The sequence below is a fragment of the Hippocampus comes genome, unplaced genomic scaffold (genome assembly GCF_001891065.2).
Source record: "Hippocampus comes isolate QL1 unplaced genomic scaffold, H_comes_QL1_v1.1 scaffold82, whole genome shotgun sequence".
Taxonomy (NCBI): Eukaryota; Metazoa; Chordata; class Actinopteri; order Syngnathiformes; family Syngnathidae; genus Hippocampus; species Hippocampus comes.
The window spans coordinates 1,728,596-1,749,102 of NW_017805135.1; the positions used below are offsets into that span (position 1 = coordinate 1,728,596).

General features: G+C 45.0%; 1 protein-coding gene and 1 long non-coding RNA gene across 2 annotated transcripts; one reads left to right on the plus strand and one right to left on the minus strand.

The window, feature by feature from the left end:
* Positions 1 to 263: 263 nt before the first annotated feature.
* On the minus strand, positions 264 to 19,529 carry wtip (WT1 interacting protein). Its single transcript, XM_019866768.1, has 9 exons — positions 19,465 to 19,529; positions 17,944 to 19,375; positions 13,585 to 13,686; positions 5,438 to 5,505; positions 4,859 to 4,921; positions 3,808 to 3,938; positions 3,084 to 3,135; positions 2,917 to 2,985; positions 264 to 2,508 (listed from the first exon to the last, which is right to left on the minus strand). Exons 2-9 carry the CDS (start codon positions 19,205 to 19,207, stop codon positions 2,356 to 2,358), a joined length of 1,902 nt encoding a protein of 633 aa, XP_019722327.1. The 5' UTR covers positions 19,208 to 19,375; positions 19,465 to 19,529; the 3' UTR covers positions 264 to 2,355.
* Positions 19,469 to 20,267, plus strand: LOC109514018 (uncharacterized). The gene is made up of 2 exons (XR_002167916.1): positions 19,469 to 19,548; positions 20,204 to 20,267. It is a non-coding gene; the product is annotated as an uncharacterized LOC109514018 (long non-coding RNA).
* The last annotated feature ends 240 nt before the right edge of the window (positions 20,268 to 20,507 follow it).

Sequence of the window (20,507 nt, forward strand, 5' to 3'; positions counted from 1 at the left end):
ACAGCTGCAACCAGCTCCATTCATTTGTTACTCCCATCATTTTTTTGCTGTTCTTTCCTTTTGATGTTTGCTACATTTGCTCTATTTTGTAAATTGTTTTTTAATTTTGTCAACTTTTGTCAATGTGGTGTCATGGTGGAGACATCTGTGCGACTTTAGTTCATGACCACTTCGGTCTTCAAACTTTGCGTCACAATTCATCCACCAGAACAAGAACCCTCCGGATTTCAACCATCTCAACAACAAGAGTCTGAATGTTGCAGTTAGCTACAAAACCACTTTATTGAATAGCAGATTATGTCCTCTACAGTTAAAACGATACATCCTGACTTCTTTTTAATACATTAAATAATTTGTCTCTCTCCATGTTTAGATAAATAGCTCTAGTCTTTTTTTTTCGTATGAACCATCTAGGTAATAATAATAATCATCATCATTGAGATAAAAAAAAAAAAAGATCATGTGACATGTGCTTTGTGGCAACTAACCAGTCGGAGGAGGAGCCGTCCGTCCTCTCCTCTCTTTCCGAGAGAACAAAAATACAAAACTAGACTCTTTATGTACAAGGGATGCTAGGCGTGTGCTAGTATTTTGTTTGAAAACATAACAATCATCATTATAATAATAATAATAACTATAATAATAATAAAGGTGAATGAACGTAAGGCGATGCTGGGAATGTCGGGTAGAAACAATCATTTGCGTTACATTCGCGTCATGATAAGTTAGTTGTGGTCAGTGTGTTGTTCATGGACACATTCTACTCAGTAGTATTGAGCGGGAACAAGATGGTGTCTGTCTCCACCATCCTGCACCTGAGAGGCGGAGCCAAGGTGAACTTTGGCCAATCAGAGCCAAAGAGCTCATGGACAAGCGTGTACAGTACAGAATGTCCCCATTTTGTGTGGGTTTTAGTCAACAGTGCCAAATGACATGGGAATGGATTTCTGTTGCCTCCGCCAAGGAAGCTATCTTCAAAGTCCTGTCTTTACATTTTTTTTTACCCCCTTTCATGAATGATGACACGTTCCGAAGCTCAGATCCAAAGCATGCCACATCAGTGGGTATCTACAGTATCTGTCCAATCTGATTTGTTTATGGCTTCACAGGTACTATGATGTCAAACCCAGTTTGGCTGCAATGTGAACTCAACATTCTGGTCAAATCTCAGAATTGTGCTTTTTATTTCCAATTGCATTACAAGCCTTGGCGGAGGTCTTGGTGAAAAACGGACATTGGTGTTTTTTTTTTAGGGTGCTGCTGCGCTGCCCCCACAATCACAGCCAGGTGCAGATCAAGGTGGTCCTGCCACCGGTGCACCAACTCGGCCAAAAAAACAGCAAGGTTGGGAAAAGTGCCAATCAAAACAGACAACTTGACACTCGTTAGCGCCAGCCAACGGAAGTGGCGGAAACGACTCCTTTGGAAAAAATCGGGCGGGACCAGCAGCTCCGAGTTTTCAAAGACGTTGACAAACCACATCTTTCAGTCTTGCGCTGAAATGACACAAGGACAGCAACAATTTACACCCTCTCTATATATGTGTGTGTGTGTGTGTGTGTGTGTGTGTGTGTGTGTGTGTGTGTGTGTGTGTGTGTGTATATCTATCTATCTATGTGTGTCCAGCATTTTCCTCTTTCCGCATTAAAACAGTGAATCTCTGGAGGTCTTATCTAAAGATGTCTACGCGGAATGTCAGTGTAAACGGAAAGGGTTGCCACGGGCGAAGTTGGGGTGGTGGGCACTAGCTCAGTGTTAGCAGCCACACGGACACCCCTCTCTAAAGGCACAACACAGCCGCATTGGGATATTCCCCTCCGGCCAGCGATGGCCCCTCTGGGCGACAGTTATTTATTCGAAAGAAAGGGTTGGGGGACACCATTGGGAGGGGGGTTGAGCAGCAAAGTAAGTCCATCACGCTATGGAAGCTTTATCCAGTAGGTGGGTAAGATCTCCCCATCTCATACTAAGGTGACGGGCGATACCCGAGAGAATCTTAGCGGTCCAGCCAGGAGGGGGTCATAAGAATAAGAGTGGGTCATCAAGGGCAGAAAAAGAGGAAGACACTCAAGATGGATGCTGAGAAGGTGGGACAGGTGACAGGTGGGGGTTGGCTTTGCCTCCCACCCTCCCCTTCCCAGCTCAAAGCAGGTCGCTGGGAGACAGGCACGACATGGCCACACAAGGGCTGACTGGTCCAGCCAGCGGTGGCGAATCCACTACCCGGGCACTACACAAGGACACATCACCCCAACTGTGTATCCTGCATAGGTGGGGCAGGTTGGCATCTCGGCCCACGTGGGGAGGTACATGGGGGAGGGGGTTTGCAAGGCCCCCTTTTTCTCCCCTTCCCCTTCACAGCTCAGTGACGTGAAGCGGGTAGCTAGGGGGCGGGTGCCCCGGAACCTCAGACTGCAGTCGACGGATGTGGCAGCCGTGGCAGAGTAGGTGGCCGTCTAGAGGGTAACAGCGGTGACCCTCCTCATCATTTAGCTGGAGGCCACAGTCCTGGTGGAAACAACAACCAACCAGTTACAGATCAATAGAATAACCCCACTTGTAGCGGTTACCCTTAAAAGGGCCTTTGGCCACCGTCAAAAGGAACCTGGAATAGCAGATCCAAACTAATCTGGAGGCTTCGTGTGTCTTTTTTGTGGTTCTGCTCATGATAGACATGCCTACCAGATTATATGTTGCTGAGTGAATCGGGCCACAAGGGCAATATCTTCTTCCATTCCCACGTTTTTCCTTAAATTGTGGCCTTGCCTCTAATAACCACAATTAGTCACCATGTACATTATTCAAAATAAATGTCTCCCACATAAAGTTGGCTCCTTGTTCGCATCGTCAATAAAATGCACTATTGTTCAAAATTGGGTGTCAAGAAGGAACCATTGAGCCCATTTGAGACCTCACCTCACAGTGGTAACATTCCACATGGTAGTCCTTGTCCATCGAGACCACCCGAATGGTCTCCTCGGAGCCCTGATGGGAAAAACCCAGGCAGTTTTCAATGTTAAAATGACCACAATGTTAGCACTCGAGTCTGTTGCACATGTAAAGACTATTTATATTGTGGGTACCTGAGCTGGGAGAATGGGCTGGTTGCAGGAGGAACACTTGGGAGCAAAAACCCTGCAATGGAAAAGGACCACTGAGCAACATTGTCCGGTTATTCAAGTTAACAAAAACGAATGAAATAAACTAAACTTGAACAAAACATTGAAGTTGACAAAATAAAGTACATTGAAAATGCTTCTTAAAAAAATGAAAACTAATTCACAGTACGGTACATTTTACATTGATAAAAATAACCATCATTTTTGCCAAAAGGCCCTTTTTTTTGTTTGTTTTCGTTTTCATTTATCACTTTATTACATCATACTTAGTGACCTTTTTTTTTCATCTAGCACTCGACAAGCATTCCATATATTTATATATGTATATATGTATGTATATATATATATATATATATATATATATATATATAAGTATTTTTGAAACAATTAAAACTACCAAACTGGTTCTAATAACTCATTAAAAATAACTGAAATCGAAATTAAATCTATAATGAACAAAAATCACTATTATAACCCTGCAACATTGTTATTATTTAAAAAAAACAACAACATACGGATCGATAAAATCATCAGACTAAAAGCATTTTGCTGCAATTGCTGAATAAATATGACTACAAGTTGACGCAGTCAAACGCAAACCTCGGTGCCGTTCAAACTATGGCGAGAAGAGAGAAAAATGCCACCTTTTTCCAGGCAGCGTCAGTAGAGAGCAGAGAGCAATTCTTACGTGTGGTAGTCTTTGACACAGTAGATATTGTTCTCCACATCTACAGTGAAGGGCACCCCGTCCAGACCTTCTTTACACACCACACAGCGGAAGCAGCCTGGATGGTAGGACTTGCCCAGCGCCTGGAGGATCTTCATCACCACATAGGAAAGCACACGAGAAGTGGGACTGAAGCCATGGAAATCGAGGAGGGATAAAGGGCATGCGGCTGGACTGTGGGTGACGATCCCAACAACAACCACAGCGGAACCTCAAAAATGTTGGAAAAATTGGATGGTGTCTGACCATACTGTAAATAAGAAAAGATCTAAGAATTTCCTATCACAATTACCGTGACCAAAACGAACATGGCGTGAGGTATTGTCACAGTATTGCGAAAAGAAATGCTAATTTTAAAGCACGTAAGACCCCATAAAATGTACTTGGCTTATTTACTGATGACAAAGACAACAGTGATATACGTCGTGGTGGGCACACATAGCCGAGTGCAGCTCTTGTTTTATCTTCACGGGATCAGACAAAATATTAATTCATTCATTTTCTGATCCGCTTAATCCTCACAAGGGTCACGGGGGGTGCTGGAGCCTATCCCAGCCGTCTTCGGGCAGTCGGCGGGGGACACCCTGAACCGGTTGCCAGTCAATCGCAGGGCACACAGAGACGAACAACCATCCGCGCTCGCACTCACACCTAGGGACAATTTAGAGTGTTCAATCAGCCTGCCATGCATGTTTTTAGAATGTGGGAGGAAACCGGAGGACCCAGATAAAACCCACGCAGGCCCGGGGAGAACATGCAAACTCCACACAGGGAGGCCGGAGCTGGAATTGAACCTGGAATTGTACCTCTGCACTGTGAGGTCAAAGCGCTAACCACTGGACCACCGGGCGGCCTCCAGACAAAATATACTCTACTAAATCTGGTATTCCCAATAGAACTTCAAACAGTAATACAAACAGTTGAAAATCTTATCAGGGTCATCAGTGAACCGTAAAATGGTTTCATCCCGAATCCACTGTACTGGCGTCATTGCTAACGTTGGTTAGCTTACCATCTCCATGATGAGGTGGCCACACACAAAGCACTTCTCGGCCGTCTGCTGGAAACCTGAGTACTGTGGTAAGAAATCAGAGGCAAGACTTAGTGTCATCATTTTGGCTTTTTTGGGGGGTGGAGATGGGGGTGGTATAACTTCTTGTCACACCGTGGGCGAGGCTCCAATGATCTGGAGGGGCCCTATGTAGCCCATTACTGTGATAAAGACGTTCGCAGCCTTCGTAAAACATTTAATCGAGGAAATGTGTGCATCTCCACACTCTGGATGGACCATCTGTCATCAACCTCCACAAGGGGGGCAAGCTAATTAACCTCCTCAAGGGAGGTTAATTTCAGGAAAATCAGCGCGAATTGGATGGGTGTTCCCAAACTCTAATTGCAGTGTCCATATCTGGGTTTGAGTGTCTCGAGGGGATCAAGGACATTTGCTGATTTCTTTTTCAAATGATAAAACTATGAAAAATAAAGAGACGGTGAAATGCCAGCTTTTACAAGCAACGCGAAGAGGTTTCCTGTTATTACTCTACATCTAAATATTGAACATTACCGGGTTGACTTTGTACAAGTGACTTACCAAAAAGTCTTCCTCACAGTAGACCTTCCCGTTCACATTATAGAAGGCTTTCCCTCGCAACCTCCTCCCTAAGAAGAAAAAAAAAGAAATACAACGCATGAACAACATGAGTGTGAGACCTTGATTAAGTGACCAATAGAGGATGAACTCTGGATATGTTTTTGCGTTTTCTTTGGCAATTTTCCGTCCCCCCCCCCCGCCCTCTTTAAATTGAACACATTTTACTGAGTTACTTCACACGAAAACTTTTTTTTTTTTTTTTTTTACACACGCATATTTTAGGCACATATGCAAGTGCGTCTATTTTAAACAGTGGCCTTAAAGTGGCTCAAGCAGACAGCAGCAGGTCTGGTGCAGAGCAGATGGTCTGGCCCAAAGCAGGCCACATTGTGCCTCAACTTAATTACTCTGACCGCTGATCTCAATAGGAATCCATTCACGATCAATACAGCAGACTGCTCGACATCCCCCCACTGTCGTCCCGCCCGCCCAAAACACACCCAATCCGCCTCCTCTTCCGTGCATTGTGCGAGCCGCTCACAAACACGCCGAGAATAGCCAAACGGAGACAGGAAGTCCATCGTTGACACACGAAGGATGTTGGGAGGCTTTGAGGCCATTTTCAAAGTTTTGTGTGACCCCACCCCCCCCGAAAAGCCATTTACATCATGAGCATTTGTGCTTGAAATGCGTTTTTGGTTGCACCATGGCAACGTTGCGGTTAGCCTGACAAGAGATTCTGGGTTTCCATTTTGGTTCTTGTGGGCTGTAATACTGAACCACGGCCATTTTGGTTTAAGGAAGCTGTTTCAGCAGATTTAAAGGGACTCGTATTTTGACAAATTCTTACAAGGGAATTCGACCAAAGAAGCCCCAATTGAAAGCAGGTATCCAGGTGAGCTACACTAAATTATGATGCTTTTAGCTTCGACCATCAAATATGGTTGTCATAATTTGATGACTATTGAAAATGGCTCCTATGAAGGCCAATGGAAAGTAAGAAAAGAAATCAGTCCCCGGGACCAGTTACACAGATCGACACGAAATTTGGGCTGCATGTCAATTTTAACGGAGTGCATGAAAAAGTTTAAAGGACCCAAGTCTGACTTTGAGCTGGAAGTTGGCTATTTTGATTTGAAGCAGCCATTTTGGGTGAATTTTAGGGCTCATACTTTGACAACCTCTTACAAGCGATTAAGTTATTTTCTCATTCAAAACTTATTTGTTGACGGTAATGCAACGACGGCACGGGCAAAGAAAGGAAATCTGGAGAGGCATTTTAAAAAGATACACGGGAGATGCTATTAGGATGTTCCTACAAAAATGCTTCCCGCACGACAAATGTGCGTCCCTCCTAAGGTCTCCCACTAAGGTAGGCAATGATTTCCTTTTTTCAAACTCAGAGATCTGCCAGTCTTGTATCCGGTTTACTTTTTTGTTTCATTTTTGTTAGGGTCAGTTTTGGCAATTGCTTGTCATCATGCTGATTGAATTGTTCAATCTCGGGACCATGACTGCTTGAAAAGTAGATTTTGGGTGAAAAAAAAAGTTGGGCAGCCTGACCTAGGGGAACCACTTCGTAGAACTATATTATTTTATCATTGGTCATAAATATGAGTAAATTATTAAAATTCATGTCGTACTCTGAGGTTGAGCTAAATTCCCACGGCCAAGTCTTCATTCATGAGACCTGAGTCCGATCTCAAAGGGAAAATCTGCAACAGACTTCTTGTGCCCATGCCGCCCCTCCTGCATCTTTCAGGGCATGCCCCCCTTTTCAAATTCATTTAACACCCTCGCCGCATCTCTGCGGCAGCGTGATGACTTCACTCGAGCCTGGCGGTGGGGGGCGGGGATGAATGGGCAGTGTTGAGGATCGTAAATCTGCAGCGTTAGTCGAGATTTAATTGTTGTCCCGGGCCACCGTTGATTTAATGGCTAAAAAGGTCCTCTCATTTAACAGTGAAATTTATGCAATCGCTATATTTCAAACGTCACCGCGCCGCCGGGTGACGGTCATACGTTAACACCCACACAAATGGGCCGAGGAGCCCAGGAATGCTGCACACACAATAGGTGAGACTTTTAAGACGAGGCAGACTGAGGAGCAATTAGCATTTCTAGCCAGCGCAGAGGGAGGAAGCCACCCTCGCGTCCTCAAAAGGCCTAACCTTGCAGGAAGAGTGAGATTATAGGGAAGGGGGTGTGGGGGTTTGGCGTGGTGTTGCAAGGTTTCTGGGAGTCTGGGAGGTGGACACAAAAGGGCCCCGGCGTTGACGCGGGCCGACTGAGCAAACGGGGACATTCCTTCTGCCTGAGGTCACTAGCTGGACCCATTCAAACCCGCCCCCGAACGAGGGTGGGGGAAGGTGAGGTGGGAAGTGAGGGGGGTGGGGGGGGGTCCCCTCCATGCCCACTAGCTCTCCTCCAGCCTTTTGTCAGGAGACAAACCCGGCAGAGGCGCAAAGAACCAGCTGCATTTTCTGCAATCCGGCAGTTTTGGGACAACCAAAGTGTTAAATAAAGTGGAACCACTAAGGCTGGGGTGCGCAAAGCGAGGCCTAGTGGGCATTTTTGCCAACATCGTCTTATGTGGGCTGGGCTGAGCATCGCATCAAAGTTTGATGACCATTTCCAGGGGGCAGAGGGTGCGTTTATAGCTGTCTGAAGCTTTCAAAGACTATGGAATCAGTAGGGGTGAGAGAGTACAGACACCAGGTATCACTATCGGGTCCATACCAGCGTGTGTTTTCTTCTTATTTTATTTTTTAAGATATCAGGTACTCGTACAGCCTGCCGATACCAGACACTGCTCACTAAGGCGAAATAAATAAATCAATTTGATGAGTAAATTCTCCTTGGCAGTAGTTGGCATATCCTCCTGGAGATTGACACATCAGCAACTCATCATTTGTATCAGCACAAAAGGTCTTTTCACAATTTTTTCCCCATTGTGTTAAATGAAATCTAAATCGAAATTACTAGAGGTATCGATATTCGAAATCACTGAATACTCCAAGAGTGAAAACCGGTCGCATCATGTGTCTTTTTCAACATCATTTATCCCTTGCAGGATGGCCCGGTGCCTACCCCAGCTGATTATGGGCGGAAGGCGGACTACACCGTGAACTGGTCGCCAGCCAGTCTCGGGGCACTCACTGAGACAAACAGCCAATCGCACACACATACACACCGTCACAGAGCGGGAACCGATCCCACGCTGCCTGCACACAAGTAAGGCGAGTGTACCACTACGACATCAGCGTACTGGTATCAGTCAAAAAGAAAAGTTGTAACGAACCCGATGCTCGAGGTTTCGAGGTTACAAGCAGTGCACAACAGTGAAGTAGTTTGTGCAGCTCCGTAAGAATATGTCGGCCCTCCAAGGCATGCTCAATTACCGCTGTACTTGTTTCTACATGTTTTCCCACTTGATAGTTACATATTTATGGCCTAGATGTGTTTTTTTTTTATACAAATATTTACCGTTATCGTGACCTAACTACTGCGCTGGCTTCGGTTAGTGATCGACTGCAGCACATTTATATTTTGACTTGTGCGCGTATTCAATCGCTGCCATCGGAACGGAGGACTAATTAATTGCATTAAGGAAGTGTAGCCAGTACATTTAATACTGTAGAACAGGGGTGTCAAACTCATTTTTTGTTGCGGGCCACTTCGGAGTTACGGCTTCCCTCGAAGGGCCGTTGCAAATTCTCAACGTTATTTATTACCCATGACAATTTGGTACAGATTTCAGCAAGAATCATGAAAGTTGACACACATGATTTGCTCCTGCGGGCCACTTAAAATGACGTGGGAGGGCCGGATCTGGCCCCCGGGCCTTGACTTTGACACCTGTGCTGTAGAATTAGACCCGAATGACGCACAGAATTTGGCGGTCACTTTTAAAAAGATACAAAAGAAATAACAATTGTCTGATTGTGTTTCATTGTTCATTTGAACAATTTGTACCTTGGCATGTCTGAGCCATTTTGACGAAAAGTCATCCATTAACACTTTAACTTCGCTTCCTCGGCAGACTGTACTTTACACCCTGAGTGATGCCCTCCCAGAGTTCTGACCACCAACTGTTGCCACACCCTTCAGGGGAAATGTCAAAACCAAACAACATTCCAGCCATGTCTTATCCAACGTTCCAATCAAGGGATAAGCGAGCTGAAACTGATAAATTTCTGGGAGGGGGGCAAAGACGAGAGCAGCGCTTCCGGACAATCGGATCAACGTGAACATGTGGTGACATGCGCAGTTCTATTTCATCCCTCCTGACCGCCAAAGGCGGTGGGTTCTTCAAACACTGGATGATCACTTATGTTGCGTGAAGAATGTGAGGGTCGGCTTCAGAAATGACCCAAAATGTTTTCATAGTTTTAATGATGATATGGCGTTATCAGCATTCCCAACCATATCTATTCCTGGCAGGCAGTGTTAGACAACCATAACCTGGTTTATATGAAGCGTTCAGATGAGCATCAGGTTAAAAGCCCCAAAACGTATTAAAAAAAATATCCCATATGAACACCTCATGCCAAATAAAGAGATGTCGTTTGACTGGAATTTAATCTGACTTCACACCAGGGGGTAGAAAAATCGTTTTGACAAACCAATCCAAACGTAATCTTTTTGTCATATAAACGGTGAATTGGAATGTCGTCGGACTGCTTTTTCTCTGCTATGCCTTGACAGCCACTTGGAAATATGGCGGCTTCCAAACAGAGCACACAGAACTCTTCTGCGACAGACGGGCTTCTTTTTATAAGTACAAACTCTCAAAGAGCTAAACGTGAACATATTCTGACACGGTAGGAAAACACGAAATACTGAACTAATTTGAATAAGTCTACTACCCCCCCAAAAAATTCTTGAAAAATCCGATGTCATTTACAAAGTTCTGCACATAACACAAGTCTGTAAAACTGCTGATTGGATTAAATGCCGTGGCACATGTAAAGAGGAGATCGGCATAGATCACACACTTGATTACGTTATCTCGAACTTCTAATGATATGCACGACTACAGCAGGAACAAAAGCATACAGAACGGAATGTGTCCTTCTTTCCCAGTTTCCTGTTTTGCCGCCGTCTGGCAGGTACAACTGTTGGGCTTTTTTCTACTTTTCTGAGGCCACTTTGTTGATTATAATTAGGACTGAGTCATCGTATGAGTGACTGACAGTCTGCTCACCCGGGGCCATGCGGAGAAGTCCCGTGGAAAATAATAATCCTCAAGTGTGTTAAATTTAACTCTTGCTTGGTCGCAGGATAGAAGGCCAAAGATAAACTGTGGACAAGACCTTGACCTTGACCGAACAAATTGTTGGTTCACTTTTTGCTGAGCGCGCACTCTTAGTCTTGTTCAAAAGAATTTACTGCCGCCACGTTCATCATGACAGGACACACAAAAAAAAATAGACTGAGGTAGTCACCGTTGGCCATTTTCATGATTGTACCTGAGCTGTTCCCCGGAGCAAAACTCACCTAATTACTACCAAATTCCAACCTGATAGAGAGAGTGGCACCTGGATTCAGGAGTTTAATTTGATCTGAGTATCCCATTACTCAAATTACTTGTATGTCAAATCCATTTATCCCATTAAAAAGGTATTGAAATTCCATTGATGCGATCCAGCACCCACCCCCCAAAAATTTTTTTTCCTGTCACATGGAATTTTTTTTTTGCATTAATTTAGCCATCTTTTGGGCATCCAAGTGAACTCACAGGCATGAAAGAATATTACGTATACCCTCACAAACACCGAATGGTTGAGAGATGGTCTGATGTAAACAAGATAAAGTACCTGCGTTTTATTCAACCCTACAACAGCTTTTCCATTCGCATTGTGGCAAATTTAACACCCCCCCCCCTTCTTTTTTTGCCTGTGAGAGCACATGCCAGAGCTTGGTACGCTCCCTGATCGTCTGATTGAGGTCCTCCGGGAAAGGTTGGCTCCAGTGGAGGAGGCGAGTTTTTTTTTTTTTTTTTTTTTTGCATTCTTGGCCATTTCATGAAAAAAGGGTGCAACCATGGGAGTGAGCCAAGAGGAGGGTTCAATTATGCATGGTTAAACAAAGCCCAAGCTGTCTGGGCAACAACAAAAATAAAAAGAAAGGCCAAAAACAAAACAAAACAACAACAAAAATGAATACAGTCACACGGACGAAGCTCCTGATTTATCGCTAAAGTGTGTTATGACAAGGCTGCTGCTGAAACGAAAACATTCCCATTGAACTTGAGGTCAAATGATACATCAGAAGAGTTTACATGAGCCATAAACCATCTGTGGAGAGAAAGGGCGGCCTGCCAAGCTTCAAACAAGCAGCATTTGCTAATGGGAGATGTGATTTCCCCCAATAGATGCAACCATATTTCTCACGTCGGATGCGACACGGTCCAAAAATCCCACAATCCCAGCAACCGGACACTCTTCCTCACACAATAAACAGGAAAGTATGCGGCTTTGGTTTCGTGTAAATTTATAGGGCCGCGCTTCCAGAGGCGGATCAGTATCCGTGTGCGGCGTACATATGAATGGGAGCAACCTGGCTAAAAGGCTTTCTCCCGACATCTTCCCCTGGTTTCCCCTGGAAACGGGAAGGGTGAAAGGGGGGGTGCTGGAGTCGGGTGACAGGAACCTCTATACCGCACAAACACACACTCTGCGCACTGTACTTGAACTGAATTGAGGATTTAATTACAGGCCCCAAAGACAAATAATGTCAGCGGAATTTCAGAAACCGGAGGAATTTCTAAAGCAGCCAGCCGGAGGGTAACGCTAATTAATTTTCAGGGGCGGAACAAAGAGTGAGTTGGCATTTTCCAAGTTGCTTTGAAAATGAGTGACAAGCTGCTAGCAGACTTTAATAAAATTGACAATGAGTTGATTTTAATCATCTACGGGTCGCTGAGTCATATCACGTGCAGAAAGCTTCAGCAGATCTTAGTGAGAAACTGAATTTTGGTATCTCTCTCTCTCTATATACAGTATTTTCATTTATTTATTTATTTTTAAAGAGACACACACACACACACACACACACACACACACACACACACACACACACACACACACACACACACAACACACACACACACACACACACACACATCTGTCTAGGCTGCTTATTTATTTCAATACAGTGAACCCCCGCTGAATTACGAATTATCAGAAAGACACGGCTCTGAAGCCGAACAAAACTTGGTCGGGCAAGATTTTAGTCAATCTTGCGAGACTTCAAATGGGGAGGAGGCAAAGTTTTGGCTCCAGCCTGCTCTGTTCTTTACTGGTGCGCGTTGTCCATTCACAACAACAATTCACTATTTAGAGCCGCAAAAGGCGCAATAATCGACCAGGATTCTTCTACCTTTGGCCACACTACAACAGGGGATTCTTGTTAAAAGGTAAGTCATTTTAAACTAAAAAGAAAAATGTTTCCGCAAATGCAACCAGAACTTATTCACTGCCATCAACACGAAGTGCACTTGGTGTGCGTGTGTGCGTGTGTGTGTGTGTGTGTGTGTGTGTGTGTGTGTGTGTGTGTGTGTGTGTGTGTGTGTGTGTGCGTTTGAAGAGACAGAACGCGCTCCCGTTCCAATAATTTACGAATGCAGCATATGTTATAAAGCAATCAGCGCCTTGTGCTTGACTGTTTCCTCATACTATGTGGCATTAGTCTCTGGCACTTTTTTTTTTTTTTTGGAGCACTCTAAAGAACCAAATGACACATTTGAACCAAGCTCTGACTTTCTGAACGGTCGGAATCGAGCACTGGGCGCTCACAGCGGATTTCCAAACGCACCCATGATTTGGAAATGGGGATTTTGGGGATGAGACCAATTTAAAGAAAAAAAAGCGATTCTATACGTTCATAAACACTAAATGATATTCGTAGCTTCTGTGAAGTATCCTGAGCAATGATTCTGCTCTGCGTCTAAGTGTGAACATGAAGAGACTTCACACACACTGCCATTTGAAATATGTATCAGGACGAGTGCATTGAAGCATGATCCATCAGTTACTATGGCAACCGCACATGTAGACGTGTTTGGTCACCATTGCAGCCGGTCAATTTAGTACCTTGCACCGCACTTTATTAGTATTATTGTACGATATTGTTTTTCCACTCACCACATGAGCAGCAGGTGAAGCAGTTGGTATGATAAAGATTCCCCATCGCCTGGCAGGCTTGGCTGGCGCCGTACACACCTTTGCCGCATTTAATGCAGATACCTGAAGAAAAGGAACACAGACGGGTTGATTTAATGACAAGTGTGCACATGTGAGCCCTGTGAAAATGTACATCAATGCCGTACGGTGTTCCCCGTTATTTTGCAGTTCGTGTTCACGTCCCCAAAAGTTGTATATTATGCTTTTTCCAATATCATGGAGTTTTTTTTTCTTCCAATTTTAAATTGTCATTGCCAAAATACATGATCTTATTTTAAGCATTTGACCATTCTACATACGGCACACACCAGACCTAGTTTCTGGATCGACTGGTGTAGTCAATATAGACATGGTCAGTACAGGTGAAGAAGACTAACAATAACTACAGAGCACATTGAACTTGTAATTTATATTATAAAAAAAAAAAAAAAAAAGTATTTTGAGGCAGCAGTAGATCCACAGGACAACCTAGCCTGAGGTCACATTCCTCAAGGAGTGCGGGGTCAAAGCCTGGTTGAGGTCAGTCCGGGGTCACGGTGTCGACAGAACGTGAGCTCGATTGGCTGCCACCCCTCCCTCCCCATGCAAGAAAAAAAAAATACAATCAGCGAATTATCTCTGAAATACTGCAGGATAGCAAAAATGCAGAGAATGGTTTGAACCTCTCAAGGCAAGGAAAAAGTGGCCCTCTTGCTACATTCTGACAGGCTTGATTGGTGTTTTATATTTGCGTGCTGGAGTCTACAGTACACTCCCTGTCTTTGGGAGAGAGGTGGGGGACACCCGGAACTAGTCACCAGCAACTTGAAGGGCACAAATTGACAAACAACCATTCACGCCTACAGTTAATTTAGAGGACAGGTCTCAAATTCCTCGAGGGCTGTTATCCTGCATGTTTTAGAGGTTTCCCTCCTCCAACACAACTGATGAAAATGATCAGCTCATGGGCAAGCTCTACAGGAGCCTGGTAACGATCCCTCGAGGACCTAAGTTTGAAACTTGTGATTTAAAGTCTTCAATCAACCTAACTTGCATGTTTTTTGGGGGGGGAACGTGGGAGGAAATCTTCACACAGGAAGGCTGGTGCAGCCTTGATTCGAACCCACGACCTCTGCACTTTGAGTCTGACGTCTTCGCGAAAAATATATGTCCGTCATGTATGTTGTGACATAAATTTAATAACATAAATACGGTGCCTTACCAAAGCTACATGAAAATCGAGCTGCTTACAAGCTGAAAAAGCTCATTCTCGCTGACGGTGTTAAACTAATGCAGTAAGCCAGCAATTAACTGAAATCTTCATGAGCGCATCAAAGGAAACACAAGGCCACTCTATGTATATTTAAAAAGGAGGAACACTGATACACTTTGCTTACACTAGATCATAAAAGCTATTGTCGTTCACGTCGTAGTCACTCATTTTTCTTTGCTGATTACTTCCTCCCTTTGTACAGAGCGCACCTTCCTCGTTTTCTCACACACTGCTAACAGTTTGCCAGTGTTTGCTGGTTATATAGGGAAGTTTAACCAAACAAAAAACAGTACCACGGAGAAACTACTTCTGATAATCTTCCAACATCCAGTATCCTAGACTGGATGCAATATATGCCAGTTTACAGCCTGCGGTGAAATTCAAATTTCAACTGTCCTGGTTCTATTACAATTGGTATTCAAAGGGTCCTCTTCATCATGCTGCTTACATTTTGACACTATGATGAAACCTAACAACTGATCTCCGTTACGTCTCGAAATTGTGAGGCTTCAAATAGGATGTTCTCAGAGGGAACGAGCCACTGATCTTAAATTAGCACAGTAGTTTCTGCGTCTTACGAAACATTTTTATTCTATTTGTTTATTGGGTTCAACATTGATGGTGGCCTGATGGCCCGGGGCCAATAGGGCATTGTATCTGTCCACTACAGACACCGGCCCAACTGCCCCAGTACAAATTACATGAATAAATATGATGAAATTAACACATTCTTGCTTTTGACCCCAAACTTTTGAGTTTTATCCATTTAACTCGATAAAGCCATTTGACGGCACAAACACACATTTTTAAGACGCTAAAAATGAAATGAATCATTGAAACATTGATTCGTTTCCATTTGAACCGTGTTGATTTGTATATTTTCATTTTTTATCTGCGTGCTGCTTTACCCGATAATGCTGCTGTAATGCCAAAAATTTCGCTCTGGTTATCAAAGTGTTATCTTCTCTGTATTTCCGATGGTTTACATTGTATCAACTTCGTCGCAAAAATCCTTTCTATAATCACACAGATTTTTATGGAGCTTTAACCTTGTGCCAAAAGGTGTTTTCTTTTAATTCATTCCTGGATCTGCTGTGTGTGAATCACAGTAAAAATACCCACAGGTCGCAAGGACAAACATGTTGGTTAGTGTTTAACAAGACAGCGAGGATGTCCGGGCGTGTAACATTAAAAAAAAAAAAAAAACAAAACAGGATGCCAAATCCCTTGTGTGCCCATTTTGCAAGGCCTCTGTGTGGCAAGCACAGGATGTTGAGCATTCAACTCCAGGGGGAGGGAGACATGGTAAAAAATAAACTGCATTCCTGCACCTTTGCACTCAAGTACAGAACAAGCTCCAAGTTCCGTGGACATATTGTGTGTGTGAATCACAGTAAAAATACCCACAGGTCGCAAGGACAAACATGTTGGTTAGTGTTTAACAAGACAGCGAGGATGTCCGGGCGTGTAACATTAAAAAAAAAAAAAAACAAAACAGGATGCCAAATCCCTTGTGTGCCCATTTTGCAAGGCCTCTGTGTGGCAAGCACAGGATGTTGAGCATTCAACTCCAGGGGGAGGGAGACATGGTAAAAAATAAACTGCATTCCTGCACCTTTGCACTCAAGTACAGAACAAGCTCCAAGTTCCGTGGACATATTGTTCAATGAATACCTCTGACAAGGTTAATCAAAAGTGAGCTGTGTTATCTTTGACATAGTGTTCGGTCAGGGCAGGTGATCAGATTGGACTAAACCACTCTGACTCCCCTCACCGTTGTCTGGACCGCCATCGATGCTGCGCGTGTGCCAAGGCTCTGGTCGTGCCAGACTCCCAACTAGCTAGATAATGAAGCAAGGAGGTTTTGGTGGTGGTGGTGGTGAGGGGAGGGGGTGGGGGTGCTTCAATTGCAGGCCTGTATTGCACAAACTGTTGATTTACAGTTACCACCACAACAAACAAGACGACTACTACTATGGCCACGACTTCTGCACCGCGCACCCTTTGAAAAAGAAAGAAAGAAAAAAAAAAGCGCAGCAGTTTCTCCACTGTCAGTAAGGAAACAGATCCCTCTCTATTGGTCTTGTTTCCATTCCATTCACCTTACCTTTTCTTGCGAGAACAATTTAGTTAATTGAAGAAATAATGCACCTGAACAACTAGTTCAGGTTTTCATTGACGCTACTATTGACGATTTGTGCGTGTGTGCATGTGTGTGTGTGTTTACACCAAAACTACATTATGTACATTTTTGGTCATATCAAAGACCGGTCAAGGGCTTTAAAGACCTTAACATAAATGTTCTTAAATAGAATTTACAGATTGTATACAAATGTACATTTTTGTAATCAAAGACCATTTAGTGCCTAATGCATTTTCAAAGAACTTAACATACATTTTTGATAACATCAAAGATGTCTTAGGATCTTCTACCAAGACAACATTGACAATAGACTCTTCGATAAACCTTTTTTTTTTGAACTGACACAAAGTAAAAAACTATTTTACAGTCTTCAAAGAGCCAAACTTAAAACTTGATTTCAAATATATAATGTGGTTTTGTATTGAGATTAGACTGTTACTCTTAGATGGATTTAACATCCATGTTTTGTACTGAACAAAATGAACCAAACTATTGTACTTTCGGGAACATCTAGAGCAATTTAGCAATTAACCTGACGTAAGACAGTTTGTAAAAATGATGACGATTCAGGCTGTCTAATGAACGTAATGTACCTTTTTCAGTCAAGAAAGTCTAGGCTCCAGTGAACCTAACATTTATTTTTTCATAAATATGGAATGTTTCAATCTTCAATGATTCTGATGCAAGATGCTTTTTCTCCACATCAAAGACAAAAAGCTTTTTGTGAACCAAACACACATTTTGGTAAGAACAACCGATCTGAACACCTATCAACAGACTGACTGCTTTGTGTCTAGCCACCGTTCCGAACTTTTGACAGTGGAATCCAAAGTCCAAACTTCAACATTGTCAGAAACAACAACTTGAGCATATGTGGCCAAGTTCCCCAAACCCAAGCAAGCACAACATACAAGCAAGCACCTACCAAAGTACTCCTTCTTCATGTGCATCTCCAACTCTTTCTCCAGCTCCAAGGTGAGCGCCTCGAGTCGCCTCTCCGCCTGACTGGGCCCGCTCTCCCGGCTCGGGGTCACCTGATAAGGCACCTTGAACCTCTGGCCCACAGTGGGTGTTTTGGAGGTCACTTCTAGGGACAAGGGGTGCTCCTGGACATGAAGACGCGGGTGCATCCCGTTGGGGTCCCCCAGCTCATGCAGGAGCGAGTCGTCGTGTCCCCCCAGCATGGAGGCTCTGGGGGAGGGCAGCTGCAGGTCCGGGTAGGTGCTCATGGAACCCCTGGAGCTGCGGGAGCTTCTTGAACTGTGGCTGGAGATGCTGGAGCGGGGACTGAGCACACATACCGGAGCTCTGGCGCTTCCATCCTGGCTGCAAATGCTGGACCTGGGGCTGGCCACAAGCGGGGCGGCCCCCTCAAACTCATCCCTGACGTGGGGTCCGTAGCGCGAGTCCGAGTAGCTGGACCTGGGGCTGGTAGTGAAGGAGTACTGGCTGGCCGTGCTGGACCTGGGGCTTGCGTGCCTCTGGTCATAGCCCATGCTGATGCCGCTGGTCCGGTTGCTGCTGGGCTTGCTGCAGCAATCGCAGCTGTTCAGACTGGTCCTGGGGCTGGAGTGCTTGCTGGTGTCACTGGCTGTGCTCGCGTAGCTGGACCTCGGGCTCAGGACGCTGGACCCCTCGCAGTGCACCAGGCTGGGCACCGCCACCACCAGACTCGCCCGGGGGCTGGCATGCTTGCTTTGCTCCTGCGATGAGACGGATGAGGATGCCAGGCTTGAGCGCGGGCTGTGGTGCCTGCCGTCCATACACACGCTGTTGCACCTGTTGCCGGGCAGAGGCAACGGCTTGTGGAGGGCGTCGAACGCGGAGCCGGTGCTGTACCGGTGCACTTCGAGCGAGTAACGTCGTTGCCTCTCGGAGGCGCCGGTGTAGCAGGGCAGCGCCACTTCGGACTTGCAGCAGCCCTCCTCGGCGTAGCCCGCCTCCCTTTGCGGGGTGCAGAAATCCACAGGGACGGTCCGGCTGCATTGCACCGGACGCACTGGAGCCGCGTTGTAGACTTTGTTCGCAGACGTGAAGTTCTCCACGGTGTGATGCTGCTGCCGGAGCGCGGTCGCCGTCGAGTCCAAATCCCTTCCCGCGGCGTCCTGTCGGCGGTAAGCGTCGTACAAGGAAAGCTCGTCCATCATTTGGCCGGCGCGGAGATCCACGTCGTGCTGATAGTGCTCCATGTTGTTGTTGTTGTAGTTTTTGTAGTCCGGAAACAAGTTAGCGTGGACCACTAGCGGAGGTCCATTCGGGAGGAATAAAACACGGCGAATAATCCAAACGACCCGGTGCTAAGGTGTTTTTCCCTGTCGTCGCGAGCCACATGTCCGTCCTCTCCGCTCCTACTGCAGCTGCAAAAAAAAAAAAAGCCTGAACCGCGCTACTGCGCCAACGGTTTGTCAACTTGAGGTTTTTTTTTTTTAAGTTGAAAGGTCCTTACAGTCAATGGCGCGCTGCGCGGAGGAATTTCACCTCGCTGGTTGGTGTCTGGCCGCCTTGCATTGCTCCCTACGCGGACAACAAAGTGAGCGGGAACTAGAGACGAAATAAATATGAAGTGGGTAGAAAAAAACACGTTACCGAAAGAGTTTTGAGAGTGTAAACGGAAGCCGAAATGAGTTTTTCCGTGGAGGGAGATTGGGGGGACTCGTTCGCGCCAAAGGAATGCGGGGGATGGAGACGGGATGCGCTGCGCCCCAGTGGAATGTGGTTAATGCTGCGGAGGAACAATGATCGCGACCAACTCAGTGAGGGGCTGCCGGCCCTCCGACACAACAAGGGGGTAGACCAACATGGGGCCCCGGGGGCGTATGTGGCCCAAGAGAGCTTTTAAAACGGCCGGCAGTGCTTTTACATGAGTAAAATGCTGAAAACAGTCCAAAACAAGGTTAACACAGTGCAGAACACTAAATGTTTTTTTTTTTTTTTTTTTTTAATGGAACAGTACAAATTAGGATAAAGTTAGTGGAACTGTGTCCTGAAACAGGCTCCAAACGCATTGGTACATCATTGAAGTTGAAGTTAAATCAAAATATGTCATCACATTCTGTTCTATGTGCCCCCATTAGTCTAAACACATTGTACTTGTTAATATTGCATCTGAGGAACATGATTTAAACTGAAAAATCTTGCTGCTTTTAACCATCTTGCCTTTTACTGGTTTTGATCTCATCTTTCAGTTTTATGGACTGATGAGAGCAAGATAAACCTCTACCAAAGTGATGGAAAGGCCAAATTATGAAGAAAGAAGGGCTTGTGTGTTTTTGGATCCTATCTGTGAAGCATGGTGGAGGTCATGTCATGCATTTTTCTTCCAGGAGACTGACAAGGAAACCCCCCCCCCCCACCCCAATCCCAGAAATTAAGAACTGAAAGAGACTGCAGTAAAGGCCTGGAAAAGCATTTCAAATGATGAATGCAACAGTCTAGTGAAGTCAATGAGTTTCAAGCTTGATGCAGTTTTTGAAAGTAATGGTTATGCCA

Bases quoted from the DNA above. Each gene is read 5' to 3' on its own strand.
- wtip (XM_019866768.1), bottom strand. From the start codon at position 19,207: ATGGAGCACTATCAGCACGACGTGGATCTCCGCGCCGGCCAAATGATG. The intron at 13,687-17,943 runs GTAGGTGCTTGC...CCTTTTCTTCAG, and splicing joins CATGAAGAAGGAGTACTTTG to GTATCTGCATTAAATGCGGC. The intron at 3,939-4,858 runs GTAAGCTAACCA...GTGGTGATGAAG, and splicing joins GCCACCTCATCATGGAGATG to ATCCTCCAGGCGCTGGGCAA.